Genomic DNA, 18712 nt, shown 5'->3' with positions numbered 1-18712 from the left:
TAATCTTCATGTTCTGTCTCTGTTGCACAATGTGATTATTTAGGGTGCTGCATTGCTTAAGGTACTACCTGCTTTATTCTAGTATGTGTAGTACCTACTCCACCTGACCTTTCACTGCAAATGGTGAGGGAAAGCTCTTAAAAAATACTTGGGACATGGCTCGGCCTTTATTAGGAAGGTAGGTTTTACAGAGCATCCCTTAACTCTGAATAACTCTGTGTCTCTCTTCACTATCCTACATTCTTTACACTCTTAGCTGTCAGCCTTTCTATTAGGCAGCCAGTCCGCCTAAATTTGTGAAGCCAGTTTCATCTTGCTGATGCACCACAGTCTGCTACAGTCAATAGTAGCTTTAGTTTGGGCTTTTATATATTCAAATAGCTTTAAACTGCCTCTACATTTTACCACTTTCTATGTTTTAAGTTGTAAGTGGCATTTTCCTAAACTGTGGTAGCCCCACCTGAGCTTATACTTTCCCCACACCCCTTATCTGTCCCATTATTTTCCTCAAGCCTACTTTACACCCTGTTCCCATCCTTGCGTGTGGTGGCACAACATGGATTGACCTGGAGGTAAGAGTATGGTAGCAGGTCTGTCTCTACAGATATCTCTATGACCACTCAATATTGAAGTAAAGATATTCCCAGAGGGCTCCTGGAGGGAGATTACAGATGCTGTTGGTAAAGATGAGACATTCTGCAGGATATGTGAAAACCTCCACGGCTGGATGGGCAAGGCAAACAAGTGCACCAAAGCCCCAAGCCGTGCTCCAGAAGGAAGTGCCAAAACTGTTCTTATTGGGTTTCTTCTTTTTTGCATTTTTGCGGTGATGCTCTTCGATTCTTCTCAGCGGTGATACCTGTCATTTATGAGAAGACTACACTGAGGCACAGTGCCTTGAGTAAGAGTATAAAAGGGAAATGTTGACATCATGTTGACGTTACAGCTGGCAGGCCAAGGACCAATCCATCAACCATAACCACAGATTTAACTGTTGCATTGTCTGATTCTATTTCTCATGAATCCAGCTGATGGAACAAGTGTGAAGAGCATCATTGAGTCCTGCACCTGATTCCCAGATGGTATTATATTATCCTCAGTGTGGCTGTAAACTGCATCACTGTCTTGCTTTTGGCTCAAGAAATAGTTTTACTTAACTTGCTGATTTGCCTAATTCCAGCTAAGACAAGATCAATGACCACTGTAGTGCAAACATGTAGAAAAGGCATTGTATTGTGGCTACACAGAGACAACAGCTCCAAAAGGGATAGAAGGTGACATAATTGTAATTAGTATCAATGGCAACATGGCAGCTCACCCACAGATGGAATGATGGCTTCTAATTGGTCCCTCCACAAGATGATAGCCTCTGACTGGTCCAACGCCAAACTCAAGCATACAGTGTCATCTCACGCAAAAAGGTTTGCTCTTTCGTGCTATTTTCCAGACACATGGAAAAAGCACTTTGCCTTTGAAAGCATTTTTCTCCTTTGCTTTTACTTTGGTCCTTAACCTTTCACTCACTCACGGCAGGGTCCTCAGTGGTTCAAAACAAACTGGGTTTTAAGAAAAGGCCACAAAAACAGTGCAAGTCTGGCATTGAATGGTTCCCCTTGACAGCATCAATGACAGATTTTCAAAAATATTTGACTGTTTATAAAAAGTCTCAGCTTTAAATGCAGGCGGAGCCATTTAAGTCAACTGAGTGATAAATAATAAACTTGTATTTTGCCTTCTCTTTTTGAATAGATGAAATTACTTGCTTACTAACTGAAGCAATCCATTCAATGCTTCTTGGATCCCATAAATTTTCAGTCTGCAGTGTTGGCAGACAGCATCTTTGGCATCGTCTCATGCTTGGGCCCAGTGAGCCAGTGAAATCTACTGTCACCCACACCACATTAACAGCATATTAAAAGACACACACACAAATTGAAAACTTTCAGCGGACGTGCTGCTGTGTTGGCAAAACCAAGACAAGCTCTATAACAACCCCCATTTAGCTGTTGTCACCAGCAGATAGAGAAGAAAAAAATGCAGTGCTGCACAAATACAGCCATGTACATACTTATCTCTGTGATCTCAATGTTTCAACAAATAGATTCCTTTCATAAAACCTGGAGTAATTCATGATCTGAACAAGTTTCTTCTTTTTTTTCTCCTTTCTTTGTTTTTAGTGGTTCACGATTCTTTGATGCCTGTGTGCTGGAGTATGTATTTTAATAGAACTACTCCCCCCCCCCCACCTTTTTTTTTTGTTAAAACATGGCTGAATACAGTATCGCCTGAATGCACAGTAATTGAAGTGTCCAAGCCTAAATAGTTTGCTCTGAAAAAGCAAAGATAAATGTGTTACTTCCGCAGGTTTTTATCACAGTCATAATGATATCTGTTACAGCACTGGTACACAGAAGACAAAACCTAAATGCGCCTATTTTTTGATGAGATTTGTTTTACAGTCGTCCCTGAGCAAAGATTTCAGGGACGACTGTGTTGATATCTTTTAAAATTCAGTACATATGTCATGTGGTTCTAAACTTTGTAGTGGTTGAAGAAAAAAAACTAGTAGATTGGTAAATTATGCTCACAGCTTTTAGATTTCTGGGTTGACCAAACTTTTGACAAACCACCCAAGCAACTTTTGCAAAGATATTTAAACTACTATAAAATACAGACATTTCTAAATAAGAGAGATGTAAATTGAGGTTTGTTGAATGAATATAACAATGTAGATTTCAAGGAGAATCCTCTGAGGAAAGAAAAGCTTTTTTTTTTTCTTTCATGCCCACTATGTTGGTTAAAATAAAAATTTGAACAAGACCTTTCAAAACCATGGACAGCTAAATCTGACCTTTGCAACCCATTCCTTGAACAGCTACTATTATGACAGGAAATATATTTTAAATTCATATTCAATCGTCAATTTACAGTTTATAATGCAGTCTTTTCACTTTGTAGGAATAGAATGTGCTTAGTTTTCAATTTCCTAAACTGCGTGGGTGTCTCCTCGAACTGAGCCAGCAACACACATTCAGTGACATCTGTGTTTTAAGTAATCAATTTTGCATTTTTTGCTTTCATTTAATACTACACTCTGTGTATATCTAATAACTATCAACTGTAACTATAGCTGTTTAGAATTACATTATAATGTTAGAAACCATTTTATATACAGCTCATGAATGATAAAGAGGATTCAATTATGTGTATTCATTGCATTTCACATTAATGTAAAATGTGATGTAAAATTTGTAGAGCGGCAATTCATGACTTACATAATTATTAATAAGAACTGTTGGAATTCATTTATATGGAAGCCTTTTACATAAAATTGCTACGGTGACTAAACCTTGTAGACTTGTCGAGTTAAATGTTAAAACTTTAAGAATCAAGGCTGCTGTCCAGGTTTAAGTTAGCCACTGTATTAATAGTGTTAAAAGTGGAAACACAACACCAGAAGGTGCCAAGTTTCAGTCATCAGCACATCCACAGCATCAACTCATCCTCTGTCATTTGCAGCAGACGACTTGCATGGCCAACGGTGTGTTTAACTGACCGCCTCGGTCTGACAGGCTCTCTGGGGTGGTACCGTGGTTTGCAGTACAATGCCAGGACTCGCTGGGTAATGGACCAATACAGAGACTCTGCTGGGGGATAAGAAGGAAAAATGGGCGCTTCCTCTGCCCACCCACTGTCACTTCAGCCCCTACAGCACAGCTGATTCAGAAGTGCTCAAATTCCCCATCGTTGTGTGATTTATCTACGGTGCATTTACAAAGATAGTTACCATAAGTAAGTATAGAATTATTTATACAGCACCTTTAACAACAAATGATACAGAGTGTGTTACAAACAAAAGGCATCCGTCTAAAGAATCAGACATGATTAAAAAAAACAAGAAAAACAAACAAGACAAAACAAAATGCAAATGCATCCGTCTTGAGAAAAACAAGAGGAAATAAGTTTAAAGTGAAAAGTAAGGTCTTCCAACTATAGGTTACTATGCACATGGTGTTAGTAAAGAACAGCAACAGCCTTTTGAATCATCTGCAAACAAAGTCCATCTCCTTGACTAAGAGTATGAAGAATTACAATAATAAAGGTGTGACAACAAGAATGTAAAGAATTTGTTTTTCTCGAACATTCGGAAAAGCTAAATAAATTTGATCAGATTTTTTTTATTGCAAAAAGCAGTATTCCACAAACCTTTTAACATTCATAGATTAATTAAGACTAGACTTAAAAGTTTGTCCTCATTTTTGACTGTGTCGATTTATATTTGTGACAGGGTCTGCAGGGTTTTACCCTTCAGTTTGTGGTAACATTACCACATAAGTCCAAAATCACAGCATCATCATCACTAGATCTTACAGAAAAATTATCTTGTATTCAGGATCTAAAACAACAAAGAGAAGACCCTTATAGGCCAACCTAGCCTTAAATCAGTCAGTAAGGATCTTACATTGGACTGGAAACTGATCTCAGATACATAGAATCAAAATTCTTCAATGTTGGATTGCACAAGGCTATCATCCGTGTCCGTGCTACGCCTTCGGCAAAAATGCAACTGGCTCCTGGATCTTTTATTACCTGGTTAATGACTACTTTAGAAGGAAAAATAGAAAAAAGAAAAAAAAAAACGTGGTTTTAAATTTGAATTTGTACTCAGATGAGATTTCTCAAGAAGTAACTGGACTAAAATAGTAACTGACATAACAACAGATAAGGAATGCACTATAGTGACAACCAACCAAAGGCTAAAGGTAACCACAACCTGTCTAAAAAGGCTGACAGAAGTGTAACAACAGGGATTGTGTTGTTAACACATCACTGTCTCCTTTATAAGTGTTCAGGGAGATGAAGGTGAACTTGTTTGGTTTGATGGAATGACGGAAGGCTAAGGCTTTATCTATATCCACAGAGGAAATTCCCAAACAACCTGTCTTCCATTTCAGTCAACCGATAACATTTAGAAAATAATAGAAAATAGTTAAACATATAAACTATAATATCCCACACTCCAAGGTGAAGTTTTTTAATTATATGATAAAATACAAACCAACATTTTGAACCAAAACAACAAAAAGCATCACTTTCTCACATTTAGGATGGTGATTTATGCTTGAAAATTCTTCTAAAATTCTTACTTGATTAAAGATTAACACTCTGTCAATTTACTAATTGGTTAAACATAATACTTAAACTCTGAGAATTACAGATTGGTCATTTAAAATGGAGGATTTCATTTCTTTTCTTTTCTTAGAGCCTCACTATGGAACAGAAGCTTGGCTGAATGCATAGTATGGGAACTTAATGAAATCACAATATATTTCCCCCAAACATGAAAAATGTGTCTTTGGTAAACTGAGCTGCAGAAGTGGAGAAGTGCAAGTGGAAAGAACAGGAAATCTGTCTTTTTATTATATTCTAGACTTTAATATCTGACAGTGGGTTGTTTATCACCATGGAGCACTGATGGTGAAAGTGGGGAGAGGTGGAGAAAGCTGGGGCAGAGAGTATCAATATGAATTTTTTATTCGATGGGTTTTATGGGAGATTGCAGAGTCAAGGTTCATTGTGGAGTGAGAGGAAAGAGCGATATTTAGAGGCCAAGTCGAAAAGGTGAGCGATAATGGTGTCCCTGCATAAGAAGACACACTAACACATTTGTTTGCAGAACACAATACACTTTTCCCTATATGCACAAAAAAAAAAAAAATTGGAGAATCTCAAAAACAAACCGCCTCAAATTTGATAATTGTGCTTGAAGGTGAAAACTTCCTTTAACACACACACACACACACACACACACACACACACACACACACACACACACACACACACACACACACACACACGGCACAAGGCTGGCTTCAGGTGTGGTCATAAATCATCAGAGTGAGTGGCTGCAATTCCCCCAAGCCCCCGTAGAGCCAGGGAGAGGGAGGTGTGTGTGTTGGTGTGTGTGTTAGTGTGTGTGTGTGTGGTGGCAGGTGTGTGGCGGAGGGCTACAAGGGTTGGTAGGCCAGAGAGGAGGCTGCAGCTAAATGGCTCCCCTCACTTCCTGTGTCCATCAAAGCCAGAACAAGCCACTGCTCAGCCTCTGGGTGCGACACACGGCAGACACCAGTGACAGCACCAGCCTGCACAAACACTTTTAAATGGACATACATACACACACTCACACACCCACACAAAGAATAAATTGTATTCCCCATATTAGATTTGGTTTCATAGTTTTGTTATTGATTGAACAAATTGGAAATGTGGGAATTATAATACATGTTTGCGTTGAATGTCATTTTATTCAGATTAAATTTCATGTTGATACAGTTTTGTGAACAAACTGAGGAGTCTCCCCGTCAAATCGATCACCGTGCTCAAGTATTTTCACAATTCACATAAGCAACGAAGATGTCAAGAGAGCTTTTGCTAATGAGGGTCAACCCTGGTGTCAATGTGCTGTGAACAAAAACACATCATCTCCACCGCATAATGTACACACTGCCTCTGCCTGCTGCACCCCCCCTGTGAAAGGGTCTGAGCTACGTTGTGTATTTGTGAAAAGCAAACTCTGCAGAAAGTCTGGATCCAATTCTCCGGACATCCTGCTGAGGTCATGTCTGAAAACAGCTAGTATGGCGACCGCAGGGTGATAAGCGCTCACATAAGTGAGTAAATATTTCACTTATTGAGCCATTTATATCAAGGGTAGTTTTATTTTTTAATCTACTGATATTTTCAAAATTATGTATTTATATGCACATTCAAACACATCTTTTCTTTAAAATGTTTTTCGAAATTGTAACATCATTAAGCACAATAATTAAATTATAATTAATTAATAATTAAAATGTGCCAGAACATAGGATGAATTTGGGTATTCTGGGTAATGTGGGACAAATAAGCTCCAGTCTGTTTATTTCCTGTTCTAACAGAATCTAGTTAACAGGACCTTGACTATAGGTTTAGCATAGACATCATGTGACTTAAATCACATGACTTCATTGGTGTCATAGGCCAGGGCAAGTATCAATCAGAAGCTCACCCTTGGAATTGTAAGAGAAAGCCAATGACGATTAACGTTATGGATATAAATATGAGACAATGTAATATTAATGACAATTTCCCTAATGGTTATCAAATTATGTTTGTGATGTATTCAAGCAACATTTACATCGAGTTGTTGAAAATGTGTTTTAGGTTTTTTGTTTTTCATACATTGTAGTTCCATTATCAAACATGATTGATAATGTGGGACACCATGCTTTGGGTAATATGGGACATTTAAGTTCTCTAAATGGGGGAAATACACATTTAAAGAAAAAACTTTCTGAAATAAAAGAAAATGTAGCACATGACAGGAGTTAATATTAAATACAGTCTGTCCCTGTCTGATTGTCTGGTTAGTTAACTAGCACATCAGTTTGCTCTCTAAGACGGAGATGATCCAAAAAGCACAGAAGAGTCTTTTCTGTGGTCTGCACTGGTTTCATCAAAAAAGGAGAAAACAATGAGTGAGTGATTGATGATGATGGTCTCTCACCCGTAGCACAAATTATTTTTGCTTGCTGTTGAATGAATTTCATTTTTTTAAAATGTGATACACCTTTAATAGAACGTTTTAATATAATTTACAGTTTCTTTGTTTAAGATAGTGTTCTTTGTGAAGAAAATATTACTTTCATACATTAATATGAATTAATGAATTTGTCCGTTTCCCTTTTGGTATAAAGGACCCTAGAATCTATGCAGCCCCTTTGTTGAGGATAGGTCCATATGTTTTTATTGACTATTACTGGCAAACGTTTCCGCCACAGTGTTGCCTCAATCAGAGTCAGTGCAGCCAGAGTGTGGAAAACTACAGCCCATTATAGAGACTACATCATGTGATTAGGTGACAAGTTTTCATCTCTCATCCAAGAGGCTTCCAAGTTCAGTTTGCCAGGTCTTGTAATTAAGGAACAGATTCATAAATTCTGGCAATAAAGTTATTTATCTTGTTCCCATGACTTAATATCTCTTGGCCACAGCTTATTTCCTCATTCTCACGTGTTGTTATATTGTGGCCACGCAATTTTTTCCCTCCCAAATGTGACCCCAGGGGCTCTGTTAAAAGCACAGAATTTAGTGTTCTTCGTTTCCATGTCTCTTCTGAGAATAATATTGCCATTCTTTCTTCTGCTGTGGCTAGAAAACATCTTAAGAATACAGAAAGGTATAATATGTTGATCTAATGTGTAAAACAGATATCGGAATAAATCGCAGAAGTCAAAATAACAAAAAACTTCCCAGATTCACCCTACCATTGTAATCATCTTATAATAATATATTAAAATAAGCCTACAATTCACAAGGGGACATGTTTGTTTCCTATAGATCCCAAAAAGCACATCATAGTCATTTAAATATTTTTTTCAGAGAAAATAGAATTTGAAGACCACATTTTCTGTTCATAACCCACTTTATTTATCAACTAATGTGAAATGTGAGTACTGAACATTCCTCGCTCACCTCTTATCTTAAAGCCCACATGTGTTTGAAGTGAACCACCACACGATGAGATAGATGTTCGGGCAGGTATCAACAATGTCCACGTCCAAGGAAACCAGAGGTAAACATCTGCTTGTGAAGGCCTTATATGGTGTGTTTTAAGCTGTGCAGTTGCAAATGGTCTGCAGCTAGAGGTGGTCAAATGAATGCCAGAAAGATTACATATCTGTGGTGATGTCTGGCATAAACATGTGACAGGAAAATATTTGAAAGGTAGTTGGGTAAATCATAAATTACATCATGTGAATTGTCCTTTTAATCTAAAATCTTCTCAGGGCATTCAAAACACAACGCAAAAAAAAAAAAAGCTAAGAGTTATTGTGCAAGTTTTTTTTTTTTTTTTCTTTGATTCAGACTTGAGCCTTGACATTTTCATTCCCGGTTCTGATATTGGGGTCACATTTGTGCATTTCATGGCCTTTCAGGTAGAGCAGAGAGAATCTAATAAAAGCAACTTATCAGAGGAGGGTTTACTCTGGATCTCTTGGTTGTGTGAGGATACTGACTGTCTGAGCCCAGTTCACAGTTTGAATTCTTTTTTATGACTCTGAAGATCCTTTAACAATTTTGTTTTGACTTTCTGATTTGTTAGTGACCTTTTCTAGCCTTTTTATTATTAGATCAGATGATTATGAGGTAGTACATGAAAACCTGGTGCCTTAATTCCATATCGCAGCACACAATTGAACAATCAAACCTTTGTTGGTCGCTGCATGAAATATGAGTCATTGTTGATACCATCTGTTTAAAAAGATTTAGCTCTGGCAGCTACTAGTTTAACACACCTAAATCTCTGAGCAACTGGTCTATTGCAACAATTTTGTTACTTAAAAAAATACACATGGTGAGTCTATAATCTTAACAAGAGTAAACTGCTTAATTGGTTGAGAGATTATATAGACTGTTAAATATCTATATCCATGAAAAACTGCAACAGAAAATGTGGCTTTAATTGCAAAAAAACTCTTACTCGGATTATTGTGAATCCTGAATTGCTCCCTCCGAGGACTATCGAAGTACACGCTGATCAAAAATAAAATAACTTAAAGCAAAATATTGAGCCTTTTATTTTTGGAGAGTAATATGAGTGTTGAGAAATGACAATCACAACTGAGTATTTAACAGAGCACTGTGATTAACAAACAAAGACAGCTGTTAAAAAGTGCCTCTTCAAAACTATATGAATGTGTCTTCTCTCCATTGCCAATGGGAAAATTATTTACTGTCCAGAAGGAAAAGTTGGAAAATAACAAAAACAGAGGGGAGTGCAGGGTTGTCAAAAAAATGAAAGCCAGAGTAAAGAGGGAAGAAACAGACTAAGAGTCTAAAATGAAGAATCGAAGACGAGGGGGAGGAGGAGATGAAGGGAAAAAACGAGGGAGCAAGGAACTGAAAGAAACTGGACAGAGACAAATGGCCCCGGGAAATGGTCAGTGCAGGAGAGCCCGCCTATGAGACAACCCTCTCAGCAACCCTAACACTGACTGATAGGCCCACCGGGCAGCACGACCACTCCAATCCATTCCACTCCTGTCTGATTTCTCCCTTATTCTTAAAAAAAATCACATTTCAAGCCCTATTAAGCCCACCTGACTTACCAGAATGTGTCTAAGAAATATGTTGAGTTACCGCTTGTAATAGTAGTTTATAGGTATTATAGTTTATAGTTAAATCTAAAATGTTTCATCTTGTCACTATTATAAATTTTGCTGCAGGGCAAAACAGTTTTTTTCTCCCCGTGTGTTACTTGGTGTTGATATGTGTGATACAATACAGGACAATAATGATTTCTTGCTTTTACTGGCAAACTTTTATTTTCTTTGGCAAGTTTTTGGTTGTACTTTTAGTTTTGTGTCAAATTTACTCTATCTCGTCTTTCCACTCTGCTGAATTCCCTCACTTTTTTGAGCTGCTTCTGTTGGCTGGAGCAGATAAAATATGAATGCTCACACTTTTACATTTTCACTCCTTCTCTTATATCTTGAAAGTATGCATTTGATAATCCTGCGTGTGACAGGGCAGTGGAGATAATTTCAACAGTTTACTGTATTTATGATGGTAGTAGTTTCAAGGATGCAGTAATTGCCCTTTAAAAGACATAAATTGAGTAGATGGGTAAATATTGCAGAAGCAGCAGCGGGACTTAAAGCGGATGAGGAACAGGGACAGGCAGGGATACAAGCAGGAATGTCAGATCATTGTTAGCTGTCTGTGCATGCAGTTAGATAAGTGAGTTCTACTGTCACCACCCACAATCCCATTACTTTCCCCAATAAAGCACTGGCAGTCCAGTGATTACCTCAAGAACATGAGAACTAGGAAGAATCTTAATAGAAATGGGATCTGTTTCATTTTTTGAGAGGCAATCCTTCTCTCTTTCTCTCTCTCTCTCTCTCTGTCCGTTGCTTCCACAGGTGATGTCTCCAGGCACTGACCAGGTAATGCTGCGTAATGAAGTACACGTGTGGGCACCGATGGCCTAATGGAGAGGGGTTGTGGAGTGCTTGTCGTGCTGCCTGATTGAAACTGATGGGCCAAGGTATAGGGGCCACAGAGTACAGCCACCCAACGCGGCCCTCCCTGTCTCATCAGACAGACATACACATGAAGACGCACACACACACTTACACACACTTACCTCAGAGTCCATTATTCAATTTGGCCCTTCTAATGACCAGTGAATTAGGCTGCCAGAAGTGATTTGCCTTACTGCTGGATGTACATGCTTTCCTCAACTCTGCATATTAAGAAGCAGCCATTCAGACCCTGCCATCCAATGAGCCTCCTCCGACCAGTGAACACAGCTAGATGAGCTGGGATTTGGAAGGCGTCTGAGACAACGGACATTTCATCAAACTTTAGGTAGATGTACCAAGTTTTAGAAGTATATTGAATCCTCTAGGTTCTCTGAGGACAAATAGCCTTGAGAGCGTTTCAACGATATATACATTTTGCAATATGTAATATCTGCAATGTCACAAAGCTGCCATTACACAAGGGCTTTTAATGTGAAACCTTCGATCAGAGTCACAGGGTGCAGAGAAAGAGGAGGAAGCAAATAAGAAAATGTAGATTTAACTTACTAACGTGAAGTTTTATGGCCATCGGTCAGGTCAAATCCCAATGGGCTTTTCCTCTGAAGTTTTAAATAACAACCATCCATCTGATAATGTCTACAGCAGTGTGGTGCCACAGACAATAACGGGCTCTAACTTAACAATCTGAGTGCATGGTTTAAAGCTCACGGCACAAATTGTTGTCGTGTCCAATCCCCAACTGCTCACGGCCTTAAAACATTGTTAAATGTGCAGTTCAAAAGGATTGTACTTGTGTTTTGGTTTTTGTCGACCAAACATCATTCAAAGAACAACGCACACACCCATGGGTGCTTAGATGGGCACACATGCATTGGCCGAAGAACATGGGTGCTGCAGGAAAATGACAACTGCATCTGTCTAAAGCTAATTGAGACACTTGTGTGTGTGGACTGTGGCTAGCTGGTTAGATTTAAGAGAAGCAACTAACTGATGCAAATTAGAAATAGGAGAAAAACACCAGTTCACAATGGTCAGATATGGAGAGAGCTCTCAGTGAGTATAGGAATTAAGTTTGATTCTGAATTAATGTTTCTGTTATTGTAATTCTGTTGATGCTAACAATGGCTGTGTAGCAATAGCTCAAGCCTACCTACGGCCCCTTTAAACCTACACACATGTTGAGAACTGAAACCAACATATTGGTCTCACTTATGATAAAGACATGTTTAGGATGGATGTTGCATTTAAAGAGTTGAAATGAAAAAATAAATAACATAAAGAAAATAAATGCGTTTTGGACTTGAATAACAGGCGTAATACAGATGGAGGGTGCAGTTATAGTACACATTGTACTAACCCAACTCTTATGCACTGTAGGGTGCAAAGCTGTCCCATTATTCTTTATAGATTCCGTAGGTCCAGGTATCAGGTTTAATAATAACAAAACTCCTCTACTTTTGCTTTCTTCCATCTTTTCAAGGTTGTTGGGTGGCTGCCTCTCCTCTTTTCACAAGGAGCTGTAAAATCTATTTGACAGCTCTGATTTATGACACAGCATAGGCACCAAGCGCCTGTGGGGTAAAGGAGTGTATGTTTGAGTGTGTTTGGAAGTGTGTGAATGCTATGTGTGTGCAAGCATGCCTGGCTCACCACTGCTGTGCTCAATGTTCAAGTACCTAACAGAGCACACAGGTGAGGAGCTGCTGGAAACCTACAAATATGAGCATGCAAATATCCAGGTTGTCATACTGCACACCTATGGTTGCAAAGACACCAACATCAAGATAAGAGACACAACATGGTATGACCAATACAACAACTAGCCTAAAAACATTGTGTTAAAGTTTTATGGTTCACTGTAATTTGACAGTGCCCTAAGAACTGATTTTCAGTCAGTTAACATTTTCCTCAACTCACGTCATTTGTCCGACATTCCTCCCAGAATTTTAAAACCCCAAAGTTAAATAGTTTAATGCAAGATGTCAGTGTTTACCCCTTCAAGTGTTTTATTTTGAGACATATGGAGCAAGATTACGCAAACTCTACTGGACGGATTACCACAAAACTATTTGAATCTGGATCAGGAATCCAGGAACCTTTTTTAAACATTGTGAGATATGGCCTTATTGATGTTGTTGTGAATTTCGCAAAAAACTACAGAGAGATCTTGATGAAGGAAATCCAGTCTAACCTGAACCACTGACCTCCAAAAACCATGCTCACAGTTAACACTGATGGTCAAGGCCAGGTTAGACACACAGGGATCCTGTTCCCCAAGAAACATAATGGATATGTGTGTATACTCAAACATATTAGTGTGTATGAACTGTATGGGTGGGGTTGAGGGGTGGGGGGCCTGACAATAAATGTGGTGCAAGGACACAGGTGCATTAACGTAGATATGCACGCGCCAGCGTCTTTGACACCATCATCTGGGAGTTGAATTTCACACCTTGTGCCTCTGCTAATGTCAGAAAGACAGGTAGTGCTGATGGGTGGCAGGGAGAGCACAGGAAGGGAAAGGATGAAGAAGATCATGACAGGTGACATAGGGAGGGTGAAAATGTTCATACAACCAAAGAGGAGTGATGTCAGAGGTGGGAGGCAAAAGACTGGAGACAGATGCACAGTCCGGGTACGTTACTAAATGACATGACTTCATGATTTAAAATTAAGTTTTCTGTTTATCACTGACAAGGTTTTCTACGCATCACCTTTGTTTGGGAAAATCTCATTCTCATATGTCCTGTGCCATTATGTTGAAACAAAAATCCCCTCACCAATAACCAGCTACAAAAGAAAAATGAAAACATTTCCATATACATTTGAATCCACACTTACATTAAATCTACACTAATGAGGTTTATCACTGTGGTGATGACGGGAACCGACACAAATCCCTGCATACATCTCCAGGGCTGTGAAGTGTCTCTCCGCCAGCTAAACACACCTCAGTGGTTCTGTGCTGTCTCGCTACAATGGTCTTTTTCCCTCCCCTCCTCTGTCAGTCTGTTACAGTCATTAGCAGCATGCTAATCAAGGCTAATTACATTGAGACGGGGCAGACACAACTCATTTCTTATCATGACAGAGTGCCGCTGTGTTTGTGGTGCCTGAAAATGTTCTTCCACTGAATGAGGCACGGCTCATAATTAACAGTTTTTTGTTGTTAGGTAAATTAAGTCGACTGTGCTCTCGATTTGCTTCCCATTGCTACTGCTGTTAAATGTTAATAGGTTTGTCTGAGCTTTTTTCAAAGGCTGTACATCTATTTATAGGTCTACACAGAAGCGTTATGCTTATTCCAAGGAAAGGAAACTGTGAAAATCATCGTTCCTAAATAATTTTGAGATAAATAGTGAATGAATACATAAGTAATTATAGAGAGAGAATCAAAAGTGTTAAAATAGAGCCTTGTTGTAGAAAAATTCTATTTCATAGTGATGACTGTGAGCATCAGCTGGTGCAGAGCCCACTCTCTGCCCCCCTATTCAAGTTGCAAAAGCTCATTTTGAAGATTTTGCTGACATAGCAGGAAAGGCCTCTGTTCCCCATTTTCCATATTTCATATACGGACCATTGGAAAGCATCGCCTGCGAGTGTCATGGCGTGGCACATTTATGAGAGATGCATTGAAGAACTTATCACTTGGAAGATATGCTTAAGTTAAGCATTTTGAAAGTCACTGTGCACTGGATGGCAATTTCACTTATAAAGCAAAGGTAAATGAAGATCATCTACAAGGTAACTGGATACAACAACAATCCTCCAGTAGAGTGTGTACAACTGAACGTTTGCAAGGCAGAGTAGCAGGTTATGCTGCAGTAATAATATATTTTATTCACATGGCACAAAGCAAAAATGTATAACTATAATTAACTAATATATGGATTGAACAGCAATGTGAAAATATATATGGAGAGGGAATTATTAAGTTATAACAAATGTTAATGAAGACGCAAAGAGCAAAACTGACATCAATGGGCCTATTTTCACAGTAGATAATTTGACTCGTCATAAGCAGAGGTGTTACTAATAACATTAACAATGGTTCTTTTCTATTTAAGAGGCCCAGTGTGTCATACGAGTATGACAGTGAGTCAGCCTAACAGAACCCTGGAACTGAAGCAGACAAATACTCAATTTTGAATGAAACATTATTACCATTTTATTTCTGGCACTCATGTCATGTTGTTGGAGAAAATCTATTTCAAGATGAGGTTTAAAACAATCTGGCTAGGAGATGAATTACTGATGGTGTATTCTTAATTAGTACCTTAATCATGAATAATTATATAGTATTTTATGTATAAAAGTGCAATATTATGCTACTTTATATTTCTGTTCTAATTATTGTACTTTTTACTCTACTGCATTTTTTTTGACATTTTACTACATTTATTACAAGCAAAAACAATTAAAACATACTTTTACAATGCTGTTTTTACTGTAGTCAAAGACCACTGTATAAAACAACATGTTAGGCTGATCACCATGAAAGTGATGATGAGTAGTGATGATGATGATGATCAGTCCCAAACGGGATTCTAAAAGTGATGGCCTTGGTTTAATAAAAGCAAATACTGGAGCGACACACTAAACATTTGGACTGGAGCTTAACAATATCGAACCAACTGATCTGATGAAGACTAGATGCTATTCTCACACACATCTTCAGAAGACAGTGTGTGTGTTTGTGTTTGTGTGTGTGTGTGTGTGTGTGTGTATCATAGACTACAAAGATGGACGACACATCTCCCACTACCCAGAAATGAAGCCAAATATATGCTACATACAAACTATCTTGCGCATTTGGAGTGAGACTTGCACAGTAGTGATCAGCGATGGAGCCACGAGGTCCCACCGCACATGCTCAACAAACTGTGAGTCAGTCTCAACTGTTAATCAAGGCATTTTCCATGGTTTTTATAGCATCAGATAACTAATTTAAACCAAACATACAGGAAAACTGAAGCCAGATATTAGTCACATAATTTAACAGTAATCTTTAGATGCTTTTTAGGCTTTGTGTCAATTTACAGGGGGAATATCAGAAGATCAGTCTGTCAGGCTGTGGTAAAATGAGGACTGTGTCTTTGTTTATATTTCCTATATTGTTTCTTTTTCTGGGAATATTATTACTTTAATTATTATTTAATCATGACTTAATTCTTTTAATATTATGACATTCTTCTTATTAAGTTTTGATTTTATTTTCATGTTAGAACTTTATTTGTTCAATATTACAATACTCATATTCTAGTGATTGATTCATTGCACCTTAAGGGAAAAATCAGTTTTAAAATGAATCATTTAACAGTTGCCACACAAAAACTCTTCAAACACTAATTCTCGAATGTGATATTTTCTTAAATAGGATGAAATAAGTTTGAAGCAGTACAATAAGGTTGAACTGAGTACAAATTCTGTTTAGGGCTGTACTGTGGATTAGTGCTGATAAAGAGATGGCACCTCAAAACAGTGACCCTGGTCCCCCCTGTATCGACACGTTGAGTGTCCTTGTGGAAGACACTAATCTACACTTAATGGACTGTCTGGTCCAGTGGTGCGACACAGACTCTGCCCTCACTGTTCAAGGGAACAGAGATTTCCTTGAGTCAGTGTCACATTATTGGACTGATGATTGTCTTAAATAAGTGTGTGATCTCATCATCTCAGCTAGCGTTAGCCGACAACCCACCGGGGCACGCTGAGGAGCTAAAGCACTAAGCAACTTATCAGGGTGCTTCCAGCGAGAGGCATTAAAGCTGCCTGAGAGAGCAAACAGAGCAACATTGGTCCAAAGTCCTGCTTAGTCATCGCTTCTCTCGGAGTGGTGAAAAAGTGCCACTTTCATTCCCCTGTTGATAAGGGCGAGTGAAAAGGCGGGAAACGGACCTGTGTAATGCTGATGGACGTAGGCAGCCTCTGCTTGAGCGGGGCTGGGGTGTGCGAATCGGGGGCTATAAATGCAGCATCAGCAGTGGTTGGATTTACTTGGATGAATGGACTCGGCTCGACGAGGGGTTGGGGGGTAGTTTAGAGGGTGTTGGGTGTCAAAGCAAGTGGCTGAGACATGGCTAATGCTTCCAGTGAGCTGTGGCCACCTAAGTAATTACTACCTTTGCTGTTAGGCTAATCCTCCGAGCAGAGCAGCAAACTCAGGAGAGTACAGCTTCGAGCCTCCGTGGGGCTCCCGACACTTGACTTCAATTACACAGAGACACACACCTGTCAGTGTGTGTGTGTGTATGAGAGAGAGAGAGAGAGAGAGAGAGAGAGAGAGAGAGAGAGAGAGAGAGAGAGAGAGTTTGTGTGTGTGTAAAGGACGTGAGAGAGAGAGAAACAGAGTATGTAAAGGATGAAAAAGAGAACGAGAGAAAGGGAGGAGAGAGAGTGTGTGTGTAAAGGGAAGAATACCAATAAGGCACTTTATAGATAAATAGTTCTAATTAATTTAAAAATAAGACTTAGCAGGATGCACTAACAGTTTAAACACAGCACTTTCATGAATCACATAGTTTTTTTCAAACTTAAGAATGTTTTTAGCATGTTGAATTCCATCGATTACATAAAACTGCATAATCGAGATGCGTGGCTGAAATGTTAAATAAAGGACAGTCCATTCTTCAAAAACATCACGTTGTCTCTTGATTTGATGAACAGGTCTTTTAAATATTCATCCTTACACAAAACCCCAATATCCTGCTAGTTTGTATATATATGCTTTCAGTAATTGTAATAATTGAATCAAATCTGCAACCTTTACATTTACATTCATCCCCAGAACTCTCCGTCCATGCTTCCTGTTAATCTCTACTGCCAGTAAATGCTCCAAAACAGGACCATGATTTTAAAAATGTTTCTTTTGTTTGTTTGTGTCAGAAATGTTTGCAAATCTCAGAGTAAAACAGGTCTATAATTTAAATAATGATCATATAATGCTTAATTTGATTATATGTACACAATAATTTAAAGGCTGAGCTGAAAGTAACAAATGGATTCATATTCTTAAAATATGCAAGAAAAAACATCATAACAAGAGACAAATTTGTGAAAGAGAGAAGATAAAGAAAAGAAGAGGCTCTTGTCAAATTCAGACAACTTCACATATCAATGAAATTTGTTCTTACACAGATTTCACAGCAGCCTTCTGATGTTTGAGACTTCACCCAACAAGTGAAACAGTTTACAACAGTGAGTGCACAGCTCTGTTCCCCCACCTGTTACTACAGATTCTACAACAAGCCAGCTCAGCATCACTCTCTGCGTACGATCTGCTGCCGTCTGGGGGGGTTACCTTTGCGTTCGGAGCGTTTCTTGCGTCTCCTCTTGAACCTGCGTCGGATGAGGCAGTAATACGAGTCCAGATTCTGTGTGCCGTTGGTAAGAAGGGCCATGTCTCTGTCTGCACTTTTATAAAAATGAACTAAACAGCTGTTTTAAAACTTCAGCCGCTGGGGTCTTGCTGAGAACACTCAGTCTACCTGTCCTTCACCTCTCACCGCAAGCAGTCTCACACTTGCTAATGATATTCAGGATGGCCAACTCCACACACCTGCAGCGTTCCTTTGTTTCTCCTTTAGTCCTCCTTTAGTCCTCCCCTCATATCCCAACTCTCT

General features: G+C 38.8%; 1 protein-coding gene across 5 annotated transcripts in view; it reads right to left on the bottom strand.

Moving 5' to 3' along the window:
- adarb1b (adenosine deaminase RNA specific B1b) overlaps positions 1–18712 on the bottom strand; it is a 117170-nt gene that overhangs the window by 25426 nt on the left and 73032 nt on the right. Inside the window, exon 1 of one of the 5 annotated variants that reach the window (XM_069532721.1) lies at positions 18391–18650. The exons of 3 other annotated variants lie outside the window; for them this stretch is intronic. In XM_069532721.1, the coding sequence (XP_069388822.1) occupies positions 18391–18490 (100 nt within the window). In that variant the 5' untranslated portion in view covers positions 18491–18650. Of the gene's footprint in view, positions 1–18390; positions 18651–18712 lie in introns of those variants that run through there. One more of the 5 variants, XM_069532722.1, reaches the window with a different exon arrangement.

Source organism: Paralichthys olivaceus, chromosome 10 (genome assembly GCF_024713975.1).
Source record: "Paralichthys olivaceus isolate ysfri-2021 chromosome 10, ASM2471397v2, whole genome shotgun sequence".
NCBI classification, from domain to species: Eukaryota; Metazoa; Chordata; class Actinopteri; order Pleuronectiformes; family Paralichthyidae; genus Paralichthys; species Paralichthys olivaceus.
The sequence above is the reverse complement of the archived record's forward strand: the minus strand, read 5'-3'. Positions and strand labels throughout refer to the sequence as shown.